The 20,268-nt window shown below is 49.3% G+C and overlaps 1 protein-coding gene across 2 annotated transcripts in view; it reads right to left on the bottom strand.

Annotated features, from left to right (window-relative positions):
- The window catches only part of EIF3M (eukaryotic translation initiation factor 3 subunit M), a 195,550-nt gene that overhangs the window by 156,251 nt on the left and 19,031 nt on the right, over positions 1-20,268 (bottom strand). For both annotated transcript variants that reach the window (XM_085648254.1, XM_085648253.1), the window contains exon 2: positions 7,189-7,321. In XM_085648254.1, coding sequence (XP_085504380.1) covers positions 7,189-7,321 — 133 coding nt within the window. The remainder of the gene's footprint in view (positions 1-7,188; positions 7,322-20,268) is intronic.

The raw sequence follows: 20,268 nt of genomic DNA on the forward strand, positions 1-20,268 counted from the left end.
GAGAAAACTAAAGATGGTTTGTCATAATTAAGACTTAGTAAACTAATAAACCCACACACATTAGATGGATAACATCATTAAGACATATTAGGAAGGCAATAGACTAGTGGGATGAGTGATGAAATATTGGGGTTTACCTATCATTCACCTGATAGGCATATTATTTGCAGAGTCATTTGTAAAAATTGTGATCATCCTGGGACACATTATCTGTAGACAGATGCTACATAATTATGATTTAGTTATCATACATGGTGTCTAAGTACTGATTTTAGGGTACAAGAGCGAAGCTCCGCCTTATCACCGGCAGATAACATTCTCCAACAGACTTGTCTAACTTGTAACACTCCCTGTCTCTCACCTCACTAGACAGAAGGTGAGAGAACCTATTCAGTTCCTCTTTCTCCCACCCCCAAAAGGCAGATTTTCCCGTTGGGGACAAGGGAACCTACAGTCCGAAACCCCAATAATGCTGTGCTGAACACTACAGTAGAATCACACTAAATCTGCTTTCTGCCTACAGTTTGGAAGGATTCTGAAAAACTGCTGCAGTTACTGCTTGAATTACCAAAACCTCAGACCATTTGTATTTCAAGACCCAACTGGTATCAGAATTAATCGTTGGAGATGTAACCCTCAAGATTATCTCGTAAGCAGCAGTAAAGATCCAGACACTTCTCAAGGCAATTTATCCAAATTTAGAGGGGAACACTGCTGTGCAATTTAGAAGCAGGATCGGCCCTCTAAAGGTATAGTTTGTAGGGTTTTGTTAATGTTATGTTAATTGTACTTGGTAAAGCACACGTTCACCAGTGGCGCTGTAAGAGAAGAGCACAAAAAGAGCCTGAGGGACAAAGCTAGCTTGAGGACCTGTCTAAAAAACTCACTAAAGTTGAGCTAACACATGTAGGCCTGTCTACCCAGCCAGGTTTTAAGCATTTTCCTGAAAGTCAGTTAGCTGCTTTCTCGCCTCAAAAAATCAGGAAGGGAGTTCCACAGCAAGGGGCCCTGGAATGAGAAACTGATCTCCCATGAGTTGCTTCTTGTATCTCGGAACCTGGACAACGTGGTGTGAGAAAGTGCCCTCTTTCTGGATGGTGGTCCCCACTTTTTGCTGAAGTGCTTTGACTTGAGTGTGCCTTGGGTAACCGCTAATCAGGTACCCAGAGCCTATGTTCTTTCCCTAAAACTGCATTGAAAACAAAACCCAATTGGCATCTCTGGCCACAGGTCAGCCCCTGGTAAATGGTACAACAGGTACCCAGGTACTGTGACCAAGGAAGACCTCTAAGGGCTGCAGCACTTATTGTTCCACCCTTTGAGGTCCTGTACCTTTACACTCACACACTGCCTTTGCAGGCTGCGTGTTTTGGTGCAGAACAAAGTGGAGAGTCGACATGGCACACATCCGTGTGCCATGATGTGTGCCATGCCTACAACCCACTGCCCTGGCATAGGTCAGTCACCCCTCTAGCTGGGTACACTATAACAGTGGTGAGGGTACAGGTGCATAAGCCCTGAACCCCTACAGAGTCTAAATCCATTCTTAGACATTGTAAGTGCAGTGCCGCCATTAAGAGTATATGGTGCTGGGAGTTTGTCATTACGAACTCCACAGCACCATAATGGCTACACCCAAAACTTGGAAGTTTGGTAACAAACTTCTCAGCACATTAAACCCACACTGATGCCAGTGTGGGATATAATGTACAATGCACTCAGAGGGCATGTTAGAGATGCCCCCTGAAAAACGACCTACCACTAGTGTCCAGGCTGAGTAGCTGCTTTCAGCTGCCACCACCAGACATGTTTCAGGACCACTGGGTCGAGAGCCTGCTGCTCTCGGGGCCTGAAAATGCATATCCTGGGACAAGGTGCCAAGCTTCCTCCCCCAGGATGGGCAGGGTTCATGAAGGGGAAGCTTCAAAAGCTTGCCGCCTTTGTGAGCTTCCCCAGGCCACTTGCTGCTTTCAGCAACTGGTCCCCACTGGTTCTGACCCACACTTTGGGGCGGGAGAAGCGGAGGGAAAAACAAGTGAGGAAAGGAGGTGTGCCCACCTCTGCCAACTCCACCCCTATGGTGGGGAAGGCGAGGTGAAGCACAACTCTCAGTCCCCGCCATCTTGCAGATGGGGGGTGGGGGGGGGGTAGAGGGAGACGCAGCCAACCAGGGAAAGGCTTATGCCCCCCTCCCACTGGAGGATGGGATATCAAGGGGTGTACCCACCCCAGGGAAGGGACCCACTGGTTCCAACCTTTTTACCTTCAAGTAACGCCCCTAAATCTAGTATTTAGGGACACCCCTAAATCTTGCTTCCTCAGAAAAGAACCTGCAAGAAGAAAGGAAGAAGGACCGAACAGCCGTGCAGAAGCTAACAAGAGGACGCCCGCTGACTTGGCCCCAGCCCTACAGGCATGTCCCCGCCTCGAATCTGCTCCAGCAAAATCCCGGTGTGTCCTGCGGCCAGCAACCTCGAGAAACCAGGAGGACCTGCCTGTCTTTAATCCCAAAGACTCTGTCTCCTGCGAACAACAGATTTGTTCTAAAAACAGACTCCAGCTCTGTAAGGATCCGCGAGTTTGCACCACTCTGCACCCGATGCCGACGGCCCGAGGGGCTCAACACCACGAGGAGGTCTCCCTGGCGATCTCGACCAGACATCCAGTGATCCCCGACCTGCCTCAAGCCTCCAGTCGACACCTGCAGCCTCAAACCGGAAGGTCCCGCCAACCGTGACCAGGAGCTAGTAAGAAGATCCGACCCAAAAAGGCACCCCTGTACCGTACGCCCCACGGACTTGGGTGGCCCAACCGATGGTGCCTAACCAACCCCCAAGATCCCAACATACCTCTCTAAGTGGTGGTCGCACCCAGAAGACCTTCGTCCCTGAGCCTGCAGTGCTTTTGCAAACCAGAGACTCCCCATTGAAATCTACAGGGCTTCCGACGCCAAAACAGCACTCTGCACCCGGCCGCCCCAGAGCCGCTGAGGGTGTATCTTTTGTGCTGGCCTAAACCCCCATTTGCCCTGAGCTTAAGTCCAGGAGCTTTGCTCCCACAACCCAGTGGCCTACTAGTCAGCAGCCACCAACCGGAGGTACCCTATCCCCCATTGGATAACATTGGGCCCCAGCACTCTGCACTCGGCTGCCCTAGTGCCGCTGAGGGTGTAACAAGAGTGCATCCTTGACCCCCCCTTACCCCCCAGAGTCCAACCCCAGAACACCAACTCCCACAACAAAGTACTCACCTTTAAACTGATAACACTATTTTCCTCCATAGGATAACGGACTGTTTTTCTATAAAAAGTTTGGAGTTGGAAAACCTAAAGAAATTCTTTAAAATTGTACTAACCATCAAAAACGCTTTAACTTACCCGATTACAGGAAATGTCCCAGTGTAGTGTCCAGGTATACTACACTGTGTAAGAAAAGTAAATCTGAAAGTAATTTACTGGTCATTTTACTAAAAAGCCCATTCAAAGTATATGTACTGTATTTTCAAAGCAGTGCATTTCATAGTAACAATACTGCAAGTCAAAACAAAGTGCATATACAATTACAATCCAAACTGTATCACAACTGTATATTTACTGCAAAGTATTTATCACTTAACTGTGCCAGGCTTGCTTGGTTCTAGAAAATAAAATAACTAAAATAATATTTTTATACCAAAACCATTGGTCTGAAGTTCAGTCTTTGACTGTGTGAATTCATTTGCTGACTGAGTGTGTACAACAAATGCTTAACATTGTCCTCTGATAAAGCCTTACTGCTCGACCACACTACCATGAATAGAGAGTGAGGTGCTATCTACTTTACCTCTGCCTACCTTTTGGGTTCCACTGGACTCTGTGCACACTATACCTCACTTTGGTATAGTAAATACAGAACCAGCTTAATAAACGTGGGAACTGAAAGGCCATTAGCTACGTGAGTGTGTTTATTTAATAAGTTTCTTTACTAAACAAGCATTTGCAATGCAACAGGTCTCGCATTAGGTTGAGTTAGAGTTATTGGATTAGTAGATTTGTGTTGTTTATTGGTGTTGTTTTGAGTTAGTTGGTATTTAGTACATGAACTTATGCAGGTCAATTGTCGTTGTTCAATATTGTTTATTAGACCTTTTGTCATAGCATATAAACAGTGGCAGGAGAGAGTGCAGTTGAAAGGGAACAGAATACGGTACTGTTGAGTGTCAAGTCAAGAAAAGAAAATTAAATACTATGTGGCCAAAAAGTAAACACGAAGGACTTAAAGAAAAAAAGGAAGTGAACAATCATGTGCAGGCAAAGGTGGAGCGCGTGCATATGTTTCGGTGGCAGGAGAGAGTGCAGGGCAGAGGGACAAGCAGAAAGTGCAGGGCAAAGCAAGAACATGAGTATAGGTAGGAGAACAGAGCGCAGGGAAAAGTAAAAGGCAGAGCGAGGCAATAATATATGGGTAGGTGGCAAGACAGAGTGCAAGGCAGAGGTACAAGCACAGTGACTGACGAAAATGAGGCTAACTGTGAGGACAGAGTGCAGAGCAGAGGGACAGGCACAAGGAGTGAAAAGCATGAAGCTAAGTGACAGGACAGAGTGCGGGGCAGAGTGAAAGTCAAGGTGAAGCAAGAATATGAGTCTAGGTAGGAGGACAGTACAAGGGGCAAAGTAAAAGGCACGGTAAGGCAATAACTCAAGGATAGGTGGCAGGATAGAGTGCGGGGCAACAGGCGGAAGCAAAGGTGGAATGTGTGCATATGATTATCCTGCCACCCAAAGTGTGAGGCAGAGGGATAAGCACGGCGAGTTTTTAACATGAGGATAAGTGTTAGGGTAGAGTGCGGGGCAGAGGGACAGGCACGAAGTTATAAATCTGAGAATAACTGTTAGGACATAGTGCGGAGCAAAAGAAAGTCACGATGATGCAGGAACATGATATTAGGTGGCAGGACTGAGTGTGGGGCAGAGGGACAGGGACGGCTAGGCTGGAGGGGGGAGGGGAAGGCGAGTATGGAAGCAATGGGCGAACTGTCTTTTGAGTAGTGTGTGTTATAAATGTTCCTGGGAATTAGTGTGGAAAGTTCTGAAACACGTGTGTAGCTTGTGCAAAGGGTGGATGAAATAATTAGTATTTAAAGGCAAAATGAAAGGTGCATTAACGTATTAGCATAAGGCTAGTGCTGCTGTGCAGGGTAATGTCCACTGACAAAATGGTAATTCTAGCTTTGTGACTAGTATAAAATAGCTGTTGCTATAGTAATAGAATGCATTGTGAGATTATTTGTTGTATTGTTTTAGCACGGATGTTAAAACGTTTCACAAGTTTTGTGGAAAACAGGAAATGTAACTGGTAGATGCGCTAAAGGCGCCTTTTAGTCTGGCTGTTTGTAATGGTCATTGAAGCTGTAAGGGAGGGGTAAAGGCGCAGCTTAAGGTATAGAAACCAAAAGAAGCGTGTTTTAGCGGCTAATTGAGAACACACAATAGATGGTGTGATAGATTAGAAAAGGAATGTTTCTCGCAGACAGTAAACAGTGCTGCAGGGCATGAGTTTGCTATATAACAAACCCAGGCAGAGTGCGACCAGCGCGTGCATATGGGAAAGGGAACAGAATACGGAACTGTTGTGTGTCGAGACAAGAAAGGCGAAGAAAAGAAACCATGTGGCACAAAATAAACACGAAGGACTTAGTAAAGCAAACAAGAAGAAGCACCAAGACTAGTTGAGAACATAGATGAAGCCGAGTGATGGGGACATTTGTCATCAAATTGTTTTTCTGTGGTTCCGTACACTACAATGTAACATCACACGTGAGCCTGTGCAAGACCTGCTGCCGAGGAATACGCTGCATGCGATGCCGATGGACATGTTAGGGACCTCAAGCAGCACGGTAGAGACTCGGAGGTAGTCCACAACCATGCCATCTCAGAGTATCAATGGAAAACCAATATCAATTATTAACTTGTTTCCGCCCTAAAGCAGCCATAACATCTACGTCAGTACTTCCACGTTCTTTGGCGATGCTGGTACACTGGGACAAAGAGCAACAGTGGTTTCTGTAACTAAATTCTTCTAGACCAATGGAAGCAGGAAAACACAGAAGGATTCTGGGAATGCCAGCATTTCTTTATACTGAAGTTTCATGTATCAGAGTTGTGACCCTCCTTGTCCCTAAGGACTAACAAGCAGGAAGTGGGATAAGGGAGGGGGTGGCATATGGTGAGCACTTTCACGGCCGCTTTGATGTTCTCAGTGGCCACGCGGCTCACTGAGAACATCAAAGCGGCCGCGAAAGTGATCAGGCAGGCTAACAAAGGGTGCACTGTAGCTGGAGGCCTGAAAAGCACTAGTTTGCACTTCCAAATCCCCGTTTTCGAAAGCGCTGGCTCAGGCGAGACCTAATAAGGACACCAACTGCCATAGTTGGTAGCATTTTTTTGCTGTATGTTACATAAATGACTCCTGCTCAAGCAATGCATCTCAACAAAGGTTAATCTGTATATAGGTTACACTAATGGAAAGACGTGTGGAGGTTCTTTTTTAACCTTTCAATTCCTTTTTCTCATACCTCAGAACGAAAAACAGCATTTTTCCTCAAGTGCAAATGATAAAACCCAGAATAGAAGAAAAATACCTGCTGGGTGGCTCAAGGGTGCCTACGGGCTGGGCTAACATCACTCCTGGCAGGACTCTATCGAGATTTCTGTTTATAATCAGCAAGGCCTGTGACTGAGCTCTGTCACACCTGAGGCAGACTCCAAATAGAATTCACTGATGGCCTCACATTGCCTCCAAGGTTTGGGCCTCTGTTGCTTCTGGATTTTATTCATATACTATTCTGATAGCCTAACAGTACATCTGCAGCTGAACTATAATCATTTCTGGATGCTTTTCCACATACTATTTCTGGTGACCTAATAGTGCTAACAATTGTTGGCCAAATACGTCTTCTAGGTAAATCAATATGTTGCTTACGGCTGGCTTAGCAGTGCCCCCAAAGCCAATAGCCTTATTTCAACTCCACATAAATTAACAGAGCTTCCCGAAGCTCGGAGCGGACCACATAAGTTGCTCAATGCTGGCTTAACAATACCGCTATGGATTGGTCCCGTCCTCTCATGGATTAACTCTTCATAGTTTAAACTTTAATCGTTTGGTTGGTGTAAAATACAAAGCAATTAAAAAGTTTAAACATCACACAAACCTTTATCATCCTCCCTCAGACAAAAGTCACATGCCTCAATAATCTGAGCCAAATCAATATGGAGTCCTCCTTCAGAATTTTCTTCAGAGATCTCTGCTCCTTTTGATTTTAGATACGCCCGGAGTTCAGCAGCCTGGGAGAAAAAAGTAACATTTTAAATGCTGCCTAAATGGTGACTACATTTAATGAAAATACCAAATATTGAAATACCTATAGAGAAATTATGCTATGAATGGACACCAATAAAGATGGATTTTACCTGCTAGTGGCCATAGGGAACATTTCAAGTTCAGACGTTAAGTGTTTGACTTTGCATCTAGTAAAGTCTTCATGCTTCTATCATGGTTGGGTTACATTTAAATTAGATTACATAATCATCAACAAATGTGAGCTGACTGGAAATAAATGCATTCAAAAGAGGAGTAAAGCAAAGAACTTATGATAAGGTTGATAAGGAGTCACATTTCCAAGCAGCCGACCTTAAGAATTGCAGATGGGTCATAACATATCTGCCCAATTAAAACAAACTCTAGAACATTTACACAGAATTCCAAGCAAGTTTAAAAATCTGACTACAGTTCTTTGTTTTTTTTAAATACGCATGTTGCACAGGTAATTTCCAATGCATTACTGTCAATTCAGTTTAGAACACTGAAAACAGAAGTAGGGTTCAAAAGTCCAAATCCCAATCAATGTTAACCAGTGTCTTTAAACAAACATTCAAAATGGCTATCTCCAATATTTAAAAAAAACAAAAAAAAAACTGTACTTAGAATTTGAGGGCAGGGCTATATGCTCAGCATTGTCCATCCTAAATTCAGAGTCCTGTAAATTTCTAATTTATCAATTATTACTAAAGCATTGTGGATAAATTGTGGAATTGCAACTAACCTGTTGGCTGTGGAATAAAGAGATGTGGATTCCAACACTGGCCATCTCTTCTGACCACAGTGTAAGCAGTTATAATTACACTGACTACATTGGCAATCGCAGCTGCTCCAGCATTGGTCCAAAACTCCATGTCATTTCCCCACAATTACCTGAAGCACCCTCATTCATATTAAGCGAATCAGTATTTTCTTGGTCAGCTACAGATGACAGCTTTTTTTGTTTCACACAGACAAATACACTGGCTACTCCTTCTCATGAAACATCTATGATCTCCCCCCATGTAGTTCCTTTGACTATTGAAATGTCATTTAGGTTTTACTGAAGAAATTAAATACAGGATCTTTGTTGGACAGGCCACATGAAGGGCTTGCTCCCTCCCCGCATGACAGGGCCCAAGCCCCGGCCCTCCAGGTGTTACCCACAGAAACAACCCGCACCCCGTCTCCAGACGGAACTCCTGCCCCCGGACATCTCTGTATCATGGGGCCGAACCACTACCGGCTCCCTCGGCCGGACCTGCCGCCATCTTGGACACTGCACCACGAGGCCGCGTGGCCTCAGCTCGACCCTAACCCTGGGCCTGGCCAGGCCCCGACATCCCGGCACCACCATCCACCCAGGAGGTGAACTGACCACTTGGCAGGTCGATGGGAGAAAGAAGTGTCGATGGCTCTCCCCCGCCAGGTGCCGATCGCCCTCCAGCTCCCCGGGCGCTGGCTCCACCCCCCTGCTGGGTGTCTGGACTCCCTCATCCCGGACCTCCCGACCTCCAAGTGCGAGGGTCCGGACATCAAAGGGCGCCAGACCTATAACTAGGACAGCTCCAGAGCAGGAAGGTAGTTGTATCCTGGAGTCGAGAGACACCGAGAAGAACTCATCCTTGACGGACTACCGGCGCTGCCGTAGCCCTGCCTTGTGAACTATCGTCCTGCCTGCTGGCGCTGCCGCGGCCTTCTACATCCTCCATCCTAGTCGGGACCTGCTGGCGCTGCCGCGGACCGTTGCAACTACCACCTTTGTCGGGACCTGCTGGCGCTGCCACGGACCGTTGGAACCATCACCTTTGTCGGGACCTGCTGGCGCTGCCGCGGACCGTTGGAACCACGACCTTTGTCGGGACCTGCTGGCGCTGCCGCGGACCGTTGGAACCACCACCTTTGTCGGGACCTGCTGGCGCTGCCGCGGACCGTGTAACGACCACCTTATCCGGGACCTGCTGGCGCTGCCGCGGCCCGTCCAGCTAGAACACCGAGCTCGAGGATTGTGAGCTATCCATCATCGCATCTACCAGATTGGTAACCAGACTGTCCCGCTACCCCCTTTCCCAACCAAGAGACTAGAATCGAGGGGACCCCTGAGTCCAGACCTCCTTGTACCATCCTATCGTACCTAAGAGATCGCTTATAAAGAACGTTAAACCTTATCCTTGTGTGGTGTACATCTGTGGGGGGGGAAGTTATTCGTCTGTACGATCGCTGGAGACGGCTCTCCCCGGAGACCTCTCGTCCTGTCCTCGGCCGACCCTCCCGGTCCGTCTAACATTGGTGGCCAGCGGCGCGATCCGAATCAACGCGTAATCGTACAGAGAGTAGCTCACCCCACGACAAAACCACAATGTCAACCAAAGAGAGCGGATCCACCGAGAAATTCCAGATGGAGAAATTGGAAGAGTACAGCCATCGTGAATTAAAACAATTCTGCATGGAACTAGGCATTGCTACCACCGGCCTGAGTACCAAAGACGATTTCAAGCACGCCATTGAGTCGTGGGCAGAAACCGGGGCCGCCAGATCCCCGGGCCAAAACATTGCAGCATCAAAGAGGAACGCCACGGCTCCCGAGGAGCGAGGAACGGGCCTCTCGCAGGAAGAGATCCAAGAGAGAGAAAAAAACAGATTACATGAGTTAGAAATGGCACGGCTCAAAATGGACGGTGAACTAAAATTAGCCGAGCAAAAACTGAACCTAGAACATCTGCGGCTCCGAGAAGAACGGGAAGAAAAACAGAGGCAGAGAGAGCTCGAAGAAAAGAGATTAGCATACGAACACGAGCGCAAACTGGCAGAAATAGACCTACGGAAGCAGAACAAGGAACCGGAGGTGCCCGAGCGACCGCGCACCCCGGGAGCGACAGAAAAGAAAGTCCACATCCCCAAGGATGTCGTTCAAGAGTATGTCCGAGAGGACGACATACAACAGTGGTACAAGGCCTACGAGATCGCCATGACCTCCCACCGGATCGATCGAAGTGACTGGGGAGCCGGTCTATGGGGGAGGTTCGTCAACGAAGGCCGCGATGCCCTGCTACAGCTCCCAGACCATCAGATGTCATCCTATGACCACATGAAGGCTGCCCTCCTCACCCGTTATGGGCTCACACCCGAAATATACCGCCAGAGGTTTCGAGACTGCACCCGGATCCCGGGTACAACTTGGGTGGAATATGTCAACTATTTCAGCCGAGCCTTCGAGGGTTGGATCAAGGGAAGCCACGTAACGACCTACGAGCAACTTTTTAATCTCATGGTGTGGGAGCACCTCTCTAACAACTGCTTCGTCGAGCTCAGGCAGCACCTCCTCGACAGTAAATTGACTGACCCACGGCAACTCGCCGCCGAAGCTGACCGGTGGGAAAGCACCCGAGTGGGCCGGAGAGGGCCACACGAACAGCACCGGAACAACCAAGGTCAGCACCGTCCCCGAGGAGGTGGAGGAGGCCAGGGACGAGGGAGAGACACCGTCCCGGCCGCTCCCAGCACCCCGCCCCCGGCCAGCCGGGGCAACCCCCCGATGCGCCCGGGGTTCCGAGCCAACGTCACGTGTCACCGATGCCAGCGAGTCGGCCACTACGCCAATGACCCGAACTGTCCACAGAACCAAACTCCGAGACCCCGCCAGGTAGCTGCCGCCGCCCTGGGGGGAGAACAAATCTCCGAAGAACAGGAAGAATGCGAACAGGCACAACAAGAGTGGGAACCGGCCGCCATGGTTCTAGCGTGCCTAGGGGGAAGAGACATGGTCCCGCGGGCTCCCCTACCCGCCAACACCAGAAAATATAGCCAGTGGGTGAACATTAATGGGCGCCGGGCCGAAGCACTACGTGACACGGGGGCCAGTGTGACGGCCGTCCGCTGTCACCTGGTAAAACCAGAGCAGATCCTGCCGAACATTCTCTGCCCCGTCCGCTCAGCCGACAATTCAGAGAGTCTATGTCGGATGGCCTGCGTCCCCTTCGAATGGGGAGGAGTCTCCGGCATGTTGAAGGTGACGGTCCGGGATGATGCCCCCGTGGACTGTCTCCTGGGGAATGATCTTGAGAGTTCCCCGTGGGCCGCCGTAGAAAGAAGAGAACACCTGGGGATGTTGGGCCTCCCGGACTGGGCGTGCGTAACCACCCGGTCCATGGCCGCCCGTGCCATCCCCCGACCAGAAGAACCAGAATGGCCTGCACCTCCTCCCCCGATCGCTCCAGTAGAGGACACCGACTATACCGACCCCCCAGAGCAAACCCCCGAAGGGGTCGCTCAGCCCCAGGACCTTCCCGACCTGGCTCAGTGGCGTCAAGAAGGGGGGCCCACCCAGGAACAGTTCCGTCAAGAACAGAAGACCTGTCCCTCCCTCGAGGGACTCCGCCAGCAAGCCCTCGCCCAAAGCGCAGGGGACACCACCGGAGCCCATTGGATCTATTGGGACAACGACCTATTGTACAGCGAACAGAGAATCGCGGAGTTAGGGGCCAGTCGAGTGCTGGTGGTGCCCCTCCGTTTTAGAGACTTCCTGTTAAATTTGGCCCACGATGTCCCTCTGGCTGGACACCTCGGCCAGGACAAAACCTACAGTCGCCTGGTGACCCACTTTTTCTGGCCAAAGATGAGGAACGACGTCCTCAACCACTGCCGGTCCTGCCCCACGTGCCAGGCCAGCGGGAAGAGCGGCCGCAAACTCAAAGCACCTCTGCAACCCTTCCCAGTTGTCACCACCCCGTTCGAGAGGGTGGGAATAGACATTGTGGGGCCCCTGGACCCCCGTACAGCACAAGGACATCGGTTCATCCTGGTACTGGTGGACCACGCCACCCGCTACCCCGAGGCTGTGCCCCTGCGAACTGTAGCAGCCCCGGTGGTCGGCAGGGCCTTAATGGGGATCTTCTCCCGGGTGGGCTTCCCCCGAGAAGTCGTCAGCGACAGAGGCACAAACTTTATTTCGAAGTATATGAAGTCCCTCTGGCAACAGTGCGGGGTCACCTACCGATTCACGACCCCCTATCACCCTCAAGGAAACGGACTAGTCGAGCGATTCAACCGCACGCTCAAGGGAATGATTGGGGGATTGGAAGAGCCCCTCCGTCGCCAGTGGGATGTACTACTTCCGTGCCTCCTCTTCGCCTATCGAGAAGTTCCCCAGAAGTCCCTCGGCTTTAGCCCTTTCGAACTCTTGTACGGGCACCCTGTGCGAGGGCCCCTCAGCCTAGTCAAAGAAGGTTGGGAGATGGCCCCCCTAAAGACCCCTCCAGACGTCTTCAAGTACCTCCTGACCCTACGCAATCAGACCAGGCGATTCCGAGAAGTGGCAAAAGCGAATCTTGAGGCCAGTCAGGAGGACATGAAAAAATGGTACGATCAAAATGCCTCCTCCATCGAATTCGAACCTGGCCAACAAGTGTGGGTGATGTCCCCCACCGAACCATGTGCCTTGCAGGACAAGTGGACGGGGCCCTTCAAAGTGGTCGAACGCAAGAACCCCGTCACCTATCTCATCGATATGGAATCCCCCCGGAACCCCCTCCGGGTCCTCCACACCAACAGACTCAAACCCCACTTTGTGCGCTCGGAGCTCAGCCTCCTGATGGCTACAGACAGTGGAACGGAAGAAGACTCCGAGCCTCTCCCTGATCTCCTGAAGACTCGGGAGAAAGATGGTTCCGTGGACGGGGTCCGGCTCTCCGATGCCCTCACCCCAGAACAGCGCCAAGGCTGCCGGGACCTCCTGCTGCAGTTTGCTACCTTGTTTTCCCTCACCCCAGGGGTCACCCCCTGGTGCTTGCACGACGTGGACACTGGGGACAGTCCCCCTATCAGACACCGGGCATACCGCGTACCAGATCGGGTGCGGGCCTGCATCCAAGAGGAAGTATCCAAGATGCTCACGCTCGGGGTCATCGAGCCCTCGGACAGCCCCTGGGCCAGCCCGGTCGTGCTGGTCCCCAAAGCTGCTACCCCCGGCACTACTCCTGAGCTCCGATTCTGCGTCGACTATCGGGGCTTGAATGCTGTCACTAGAACCGACGCTCATCCTATCCCCCGAGCGGATGAATTGATCGACCGCATGGGGGCTGCCCGCTACCTCAGCATCTTCGACCTGACAGCGGGCTACTGGCAGATCGGTCTCACACCCCGGGCCCAAGAACGGTCCGCCTTTTCTACCCCCGATGGCCACTACCACTTCAAAGTCATGCCCTTCGGCATGAAGAATGCCCCAGCTACTTTTCAGCGACTAGTGAACCAGGTCTTGGCGGGGCTCGAGGAGTTCAGCGCCGCCTACCTGGACGATATCGCTGTGTACAGCCGCCACTGGTCCGACCACCTCCACCACCTCCGAGAGGTCCTGCAGGCCCTCCAGCGGGCCGGCCTCACAATCAAGGCCGGCAAGTGCCAAATTGGTCAGGGATCCGTGACCTACCTCGGACACCAGGTGGGAAGCGGTCTGGTGGCCCCTCTGCAACTCAAAATCGCTGCCATCCAGTCCTGGCAGCCCCCAGTCACGCAGACCGAGGTCCGAGCCTTCTTGGGGCTCACCGGCTACTACCGGCGGTTCGTGAGGGACTATGGCAGCATTGTGGGGCCCCTCACGGGACTCACATCCAAGAATCACCCGAAGAAGGTCAACTGGACCCCAGACTGTCAAGCGGCCTTCGAGAAGCTGAAAGCCGCCATGTGCACTGCCCCGGTGCTCCAGGCCCCCGACTACAGTCGGGAATTCATTGTGCAAACAGATGCCTCCGACCATGGCATCGGGGCGGTCCTCTCCCAGCTGAACCCCTAGGGACTTGACCAACCGGTGGCCTTCATCAGCAGACGCCTCCTGGCCCGAGAACGGCGCTGGAGCACCATCGAGAGGGAGGCCTTCGCAGTGGTGTGGGCCCTCAAAAAGCTCCGGCCCTATCTCTTCGGTACCCACTTCCGGGTGCAAACAGATCATCGACCCCTGCAATGGCTAATGCAGATGCGGGGGGAAAACCCCAAACTATTGCGCTGGTCCATCTCCCTGCAGGGGATGGACTTCACTGTGGAACATCGACCGGGCCAAGACCACGCCAACGCAGATGGCCTGTCACGCTTTTTCCGCCTCGACGAGGAGAGTCCCCAAGAGGATGGGTGACTCTCCCCGCCTTCAGCTGGGGGGGGACGCATGTTGGACAGGCCACATGAAGGGCTTGCTCCCTCCCCGCATGACAGGGCCCAGGCCCCGGCCCTCCAGGTGTTACCCACAGAAACAACCCGCACCCCGTCTCCAGACGGAACTCCTGCCCCCGGACATCTCTGTATCATGGGGCCGAACCACTACCGGCTCCCTCGGCCGGACCTGCCGCCATCTTGAACACTGCACCACGAGGCCGCGTGGCCTCAGCTCGACCCTAACCCTGGGCCTGGCCAGGCCCCGACATCCCGGCACCACCATCCACCCAGGAGGTGAACGGACCACTTGGCAGGTCGATGGGAGAAAGAAGTGTCGATGGCTCTCCCCCGCCAGGTGCCGATCGCCCTCCAGCTCCCCGGGCGCTGGCTCCACCCCCCTGCTGGGTGTCTGGACTCCCTCATCCCGGACCTCCCGAACTCCAAGTGCGAGGGTCCGGACATCAAAGGGCGCCAGACCTATAACTAGGACAGCTCCAGAGCAGGAAGGTAGTTGTATCCTGGAGTCGAGAGACACCGAGAAGAACTCATCCTTGACGGACTACCGGCGCTGCCGTAGCCCTGCCTTGTGAACTATCGTCCTGCCTGCTGGCGCTGCCGCGGCCTTCTACATCCTCCATCCTCGTCGGGACCTGCTGGCGCTGCCGCGGACCGTTGCAACTACCACCTTTGTCGGGACCTGCTGGCGCTGCCGCGGACCGTTGGAACCATCACCTTTGTCGGGACCTGCTGGCGCTGCCGCGGACCGTTGGAACCACCACCTTTGTCGGGACCTGCTGGCGCTGCCGCGGACCGTTGGAACCACCACCTTTGTCGGGACCTGCTGGCGCTGCCGCGGACCGTGTAACGACCACCTTCACCGGGACCTGCTGGCGCTGCCGCGGCCCGTCCAGCTAGAACACCGAGCTCGAGGATTGTGAGCTATCCATCATCGCATCTACCAGATTGGTAACCAGACTGTCCCGCTACCCCCTTTCCCAACCAAGAGACTAGAATCGAGGGGACCCCTGAGTCCAGACCTCCTTGTACCATCCTATCGTACCTAAGAGATCGCTTATAAAGAACGTTAAACCTTATCCTTGTGTGGTGTACATCTGTGGGGGGGGGGGGAAGTTATTCGTCTGTACGATCGCTGGAGACGGCTCTCCCCGGAGACCTCTCCTCCTGTCCTCGGCCGACCCTCCCGGTCCGTCTAACAATCTTACGTCACTGCTTCAAATAAAGAGGCTTATATTTGATACCTCAGAATGCAGTGTGTAAAATATAAGATAGCATGGACTTCTTAAAGCTTAGAGTTGAAATAAAGCAGAAGTGATTCAGACGAACAGGAGAGATGGGTGACCACACTGGCACATTAATTTGTGATAAAATTTTGGGACTTTGTACTCTTGACAAAGTCAGTTACTTTCCTAACTTTCCAAACCACTGCAACATTATACACAAACAGAACAATAAAAAAAGCACACTGATCTCCAACTTGGGCATACAAGATGGACAATGTCCATTAACAATTACTTAACAACCCTTGGCGACAAATGCATGTTATTAGGATCTGCTTGCTCCGAGATGCCTTCAAGGTTGGTGCAAGCATCACTCATATGTCTCTAGGCCTCACACCCACGTTAGGGTATAACAAAGTAAAGATATGTTTATGTGCATTAAAAACAAAACAGTTTTTATTGATCAGTAGCTGTTAAGGACTAATTTTCAACTATGGTGCACCATCATTTCCCCCACTTCCCCAGCCTGCTACTGCTGGACTCATGCGGTTTCTGGCTGCTGAAGTGGACCACTCGATCCTTCACAACAATGAGACAGAAAAGGATTGTTGAAGGGCAGCCAGTGTAGCTGGCTTACATGTTGTAGATTGTTACATTCAACAGCCTAGGACTTTTTCATTGCTGAACATTACGAGTACCTGCATGTGTGATTTAAATCTAAAGAAGATGAAACCCAAATACTCCACAGCCATCTGGAGTGAGATCCGCAAAATAAAACCAGCTGTCGCTAACCAATGGAAAGAAAAGAAATGAGAGACTATGAAGCCAACCAATGGTAACTAATGCGTGGGCTTGAAGCCCTCTTCAATGTTTTTATGGATAACAAAAGACCTCTGCAAGAACGCCCTGTCTCAGGCACAACAAATTTGAAACCAAGACAGACTAATGAGTTACATTTAGTGTCTACTCTCGAATCTATTCTAGTGAAGGTGGTCAATAATCCTGATTGTCCAACGCAAAGACTGGATTTCCTCAGGATTAAAATTTGCATGGACGTCCTGTACCACAGCACACTGAATTCAAGGACTCACCAATTCTAACAAACAAATGTGTTCTTTATATGCTTAGATGTAAAAAAAAAAAAAAAAGCCAAAAACTTTAACACAAAAGATAGTTGTTCCTGCTTTATTCGGATCAGGAAGAACTGCTGTCTTATCTATTCTGTCCTTTTCATACAAACATACATCAGGTTTTATTCAAAACGTGATGGAATCCATCACCCACTCTCCTCACCGTGGCCATCTGCTTGGCACATGGCCAGACCCCCTGTTGAAGAGGAGGTGGAGGAAGTGTGCCTAGTTCAATAGCTCAGTCTTGTAAACAGAGTTTATATATGAACTCTATGAAAGTGTAACTATAGTCCCATATGTTTCTGCAGGTGAGTTTCTCAATGGAACCCTGTTAAAAAACATGTACGGGATGGTGTCAGTTTTCTTGGAATGTTATGCTTACCTACCTTTCACATGGATCAGGAATGTTTAAGTCCAATCACACAACACCCCTTACATATTGTTTGGAATCAAGGCCAAAATGTTTGCATGTTTTTTGTCCTTTCGACAAGAAGGCCAAATCCCTAGCAGCACAAACCCTTAGGCTGCCAGTTCACATTACCACATAATGGATCTGTGAAAGAACATTATCTGCAGTTAAGGTATAATTTGTATCCATATGTTCATGCTGTTCTAACGTGTATTTATGGTTCATTAATGTTAAGTTTTTATTATAAGGCTGAGCATTCTAAGAAAATACAGTCAGCTCAGGTTGCACCACTGATAGTGGTTTCAGTATAAAAATGTGCAAAACATAGTAATTGGAGGAAGGTACACAAAAAGCATCAACTAGACAAAAAGGTTTTGCTAAACTGCACAATTTTAGATACCATTTCTGTGAGCAGTCATTTATGAATACGCTTGATACATTCGAATATTTCCCAAAATTATTAATAAGGGAAAATAGTGTAAAACCAGTTTCTGCAATATTTTGGGAAACATGAAGATAAACAAACACTGGCAAAGACAATAGCTCTGGTGTCAGCTGCCAGCATTTTGGTTTGGTCAATGCGTGTTTTGACATGGTTTTTGGAAAACTGTATTGTTGTGTGAGCTCCTGGGCCCTCACTAATGTGACAAAAACAAAAACTTGGCTAGAAGCAAAAATCTTTTTGGGCTCAGAAAGCACACATTGCCATAGCAGTCCCTGGCATTGAAGAAACTACTTGGTATGCCGATATGCTACTTTTGAAAAAGCAGAATGCTGTCACGCCCAGGGAAATAAGTCAATTATGAATTTACATATACACACCCAATTTTAGCACAAATGAAAAGTCTTGATTAATGCCATGCATAATTAGGGGTCAATTTTTCAAGAAAGTCACAAAATTGCACCAGTGGTGTACGTCCTTGTATATGTGCAGATTTACAACGTTCATGAATTCGCAAGAATTGACAGAAGTAGGCCTGGAAACCGTACTCCTAGAAAATGTTTGGGAACTGCATTTTAGCATGAGCAAATAGGCATGTGTAGGTTTGCTCATGTGAAAATCTGTGAGAGTTTGCAAGTTCACTTTCCCTTCTTTCCCACTATCGACAAGGTTTTACTTCTGCCCTTGTCAGGACTAAATTTCAGCCCTTTCCAAGTGTGGGAAGAGATTTGAGAAATGCTGTTGAATACTCAGAAACATGCAGGTTTGTAGGTGTGCACAGACTCAATACGGTATTCCAATTCTGAAACTACCACTTCTCTCTACTTCCAGCACCAATACGTAGGTTTGCAGAAAGGTGGCACAATTATGTCATTGCAAGAATCCACACCCTGCTATTATATACAATCTGGGCTTAATGAGAGAGGCTATAATCAAAGATCTAATATAATGAGAACACTGCCATAATCTGTCACCTCCCTGCATGGCACCAAAGGGGCAAGTGGATTTTTTTTTTTTTTTTAACAGGACAAGAAGATTTATGAAGCATCCAGTCCCATGTACAAGTAGATATTTTATAAACCTCTAGATTCCAGATGATTAAAAATTCAAACCCCAACACAGGTTATATTATCAACCCCTATGGTACTGTCTACATGTTTCTGCCATATCAAGTGCCCTGCTCGAGTCATGGGCATTCATCAGGACCTGTCACACTGGGCTATTTGCCTACCCACAGCTTACTAAGTTAGGTGTGGCCCTAGGAGGCAAAACAAATAATGCCCTCCTTATCTTTAAATGCTGTATATCCAAGGGTGTTAATCCTTCCAGTTTTCACAGAAGCTCGCACATCAATCCTGTATTCAGAGGGATTGAATGGAAGGAGAAGGTCTAGCAGTTAGGAGAAGATAACCTTTGTGAAGGTGGCTTGGGCTTTTCTGTGGAATAAACTCTTATTTCTTTGATAAACTACAACTGCATTCTCCTGAGTCTTCTTTATTGTGTGGATAGCTTCACACTGGCAGCGAGCAGAAGGCCCACACGAGAAACTCTAATGCCAAAGGTACTGCTTGCTGTAGAAAGATTTACAACGCCTTTCTAATTTTGCTTCAGTTATTTCCAATTTTGCTTGTTATCCATCACTCGTTTTCACATTTAGTGAGATTATGCTGTGTGTGACTGATAGTAAGCAGTCTCGTGCAGTGATACATTCTGTGTGAGACTTCTGTGGCAACTATTGTTTGTTTTGGGTCGTGCTCTTTTATCTCCCAGGCCAACCAGGCTCCTTGCGTTTCTCGAAGATGAGCTATTCTCTACCTACACAATGTCACACTTTGCTATTCTCACAATTCTATGCTTTCCCTAAAGTAGGCTTTGATGTCATCTGCTCCAAAGTTTTGGGACATCATTAACTGCCTGACATCTCAAAATGACCAGAGCTTGAGCGATTCCTGCAGCGCGTGTCCTGAATCTCTATGGCACACTCCTGATTGCCGTTGCAGAGTGAGCAGTGTGAGCACAGCCAGTATACTCTTTTGCTCCAAGCGGTGGATTTTTTTCTGTGAAGCCCACTTGCCACCATGTGCATATCAAACAGTGTCTTCACTGTGTATCCTCTTCATCTGCATTGAGCAGCTCCCGCTGTGCAGCAACTGTCCCGCCTCGTCATTGCGTTGTTCTAGGCAGCTCTTGTTCGCAGGTATAGAAATGTGACTTTCTTCAAAACTGATTCTTCCGCTCCTTTTAAAAGCTCTGCTTTTAGACAAAGTGCTTATACAACCTTCGTCCTGTTCACGAACACAGACAGAGGGCTTCCCAACACATTACCATCAACCTCTGCCTGAAAATAAAATCACATTACTTTCTTACAAAATGATTGTTCCAGTATTTCAAAGGACACTGGAGTGAAGGACTTACACTCGATCCTTTTGTTGGTTTGTCTTCCTGTTTCTTGTTCTTTATGGTTATTTCTTATTGCACACTTCATGCTTACGTTTACTTATGTAATATTTTTCAAATTAGCTACCTTTCTCAAACAAGCAAAATATAACTCTACCACCTTTCTTCTTGCTAACTC

Source organism: Triturus cristatus, chromosome 3_2, assembly GCF_964204655.1.
Source record: "Triturus cristatus chromosome 3_2, aTriCri1.1, whole genome shotgun sequence".
Lineage (NCBI taxonomy): Eukaryota > Metazoa > Chordata > Amphibia > Caudata > Salamandridae > Triturus > Triturus cristatus.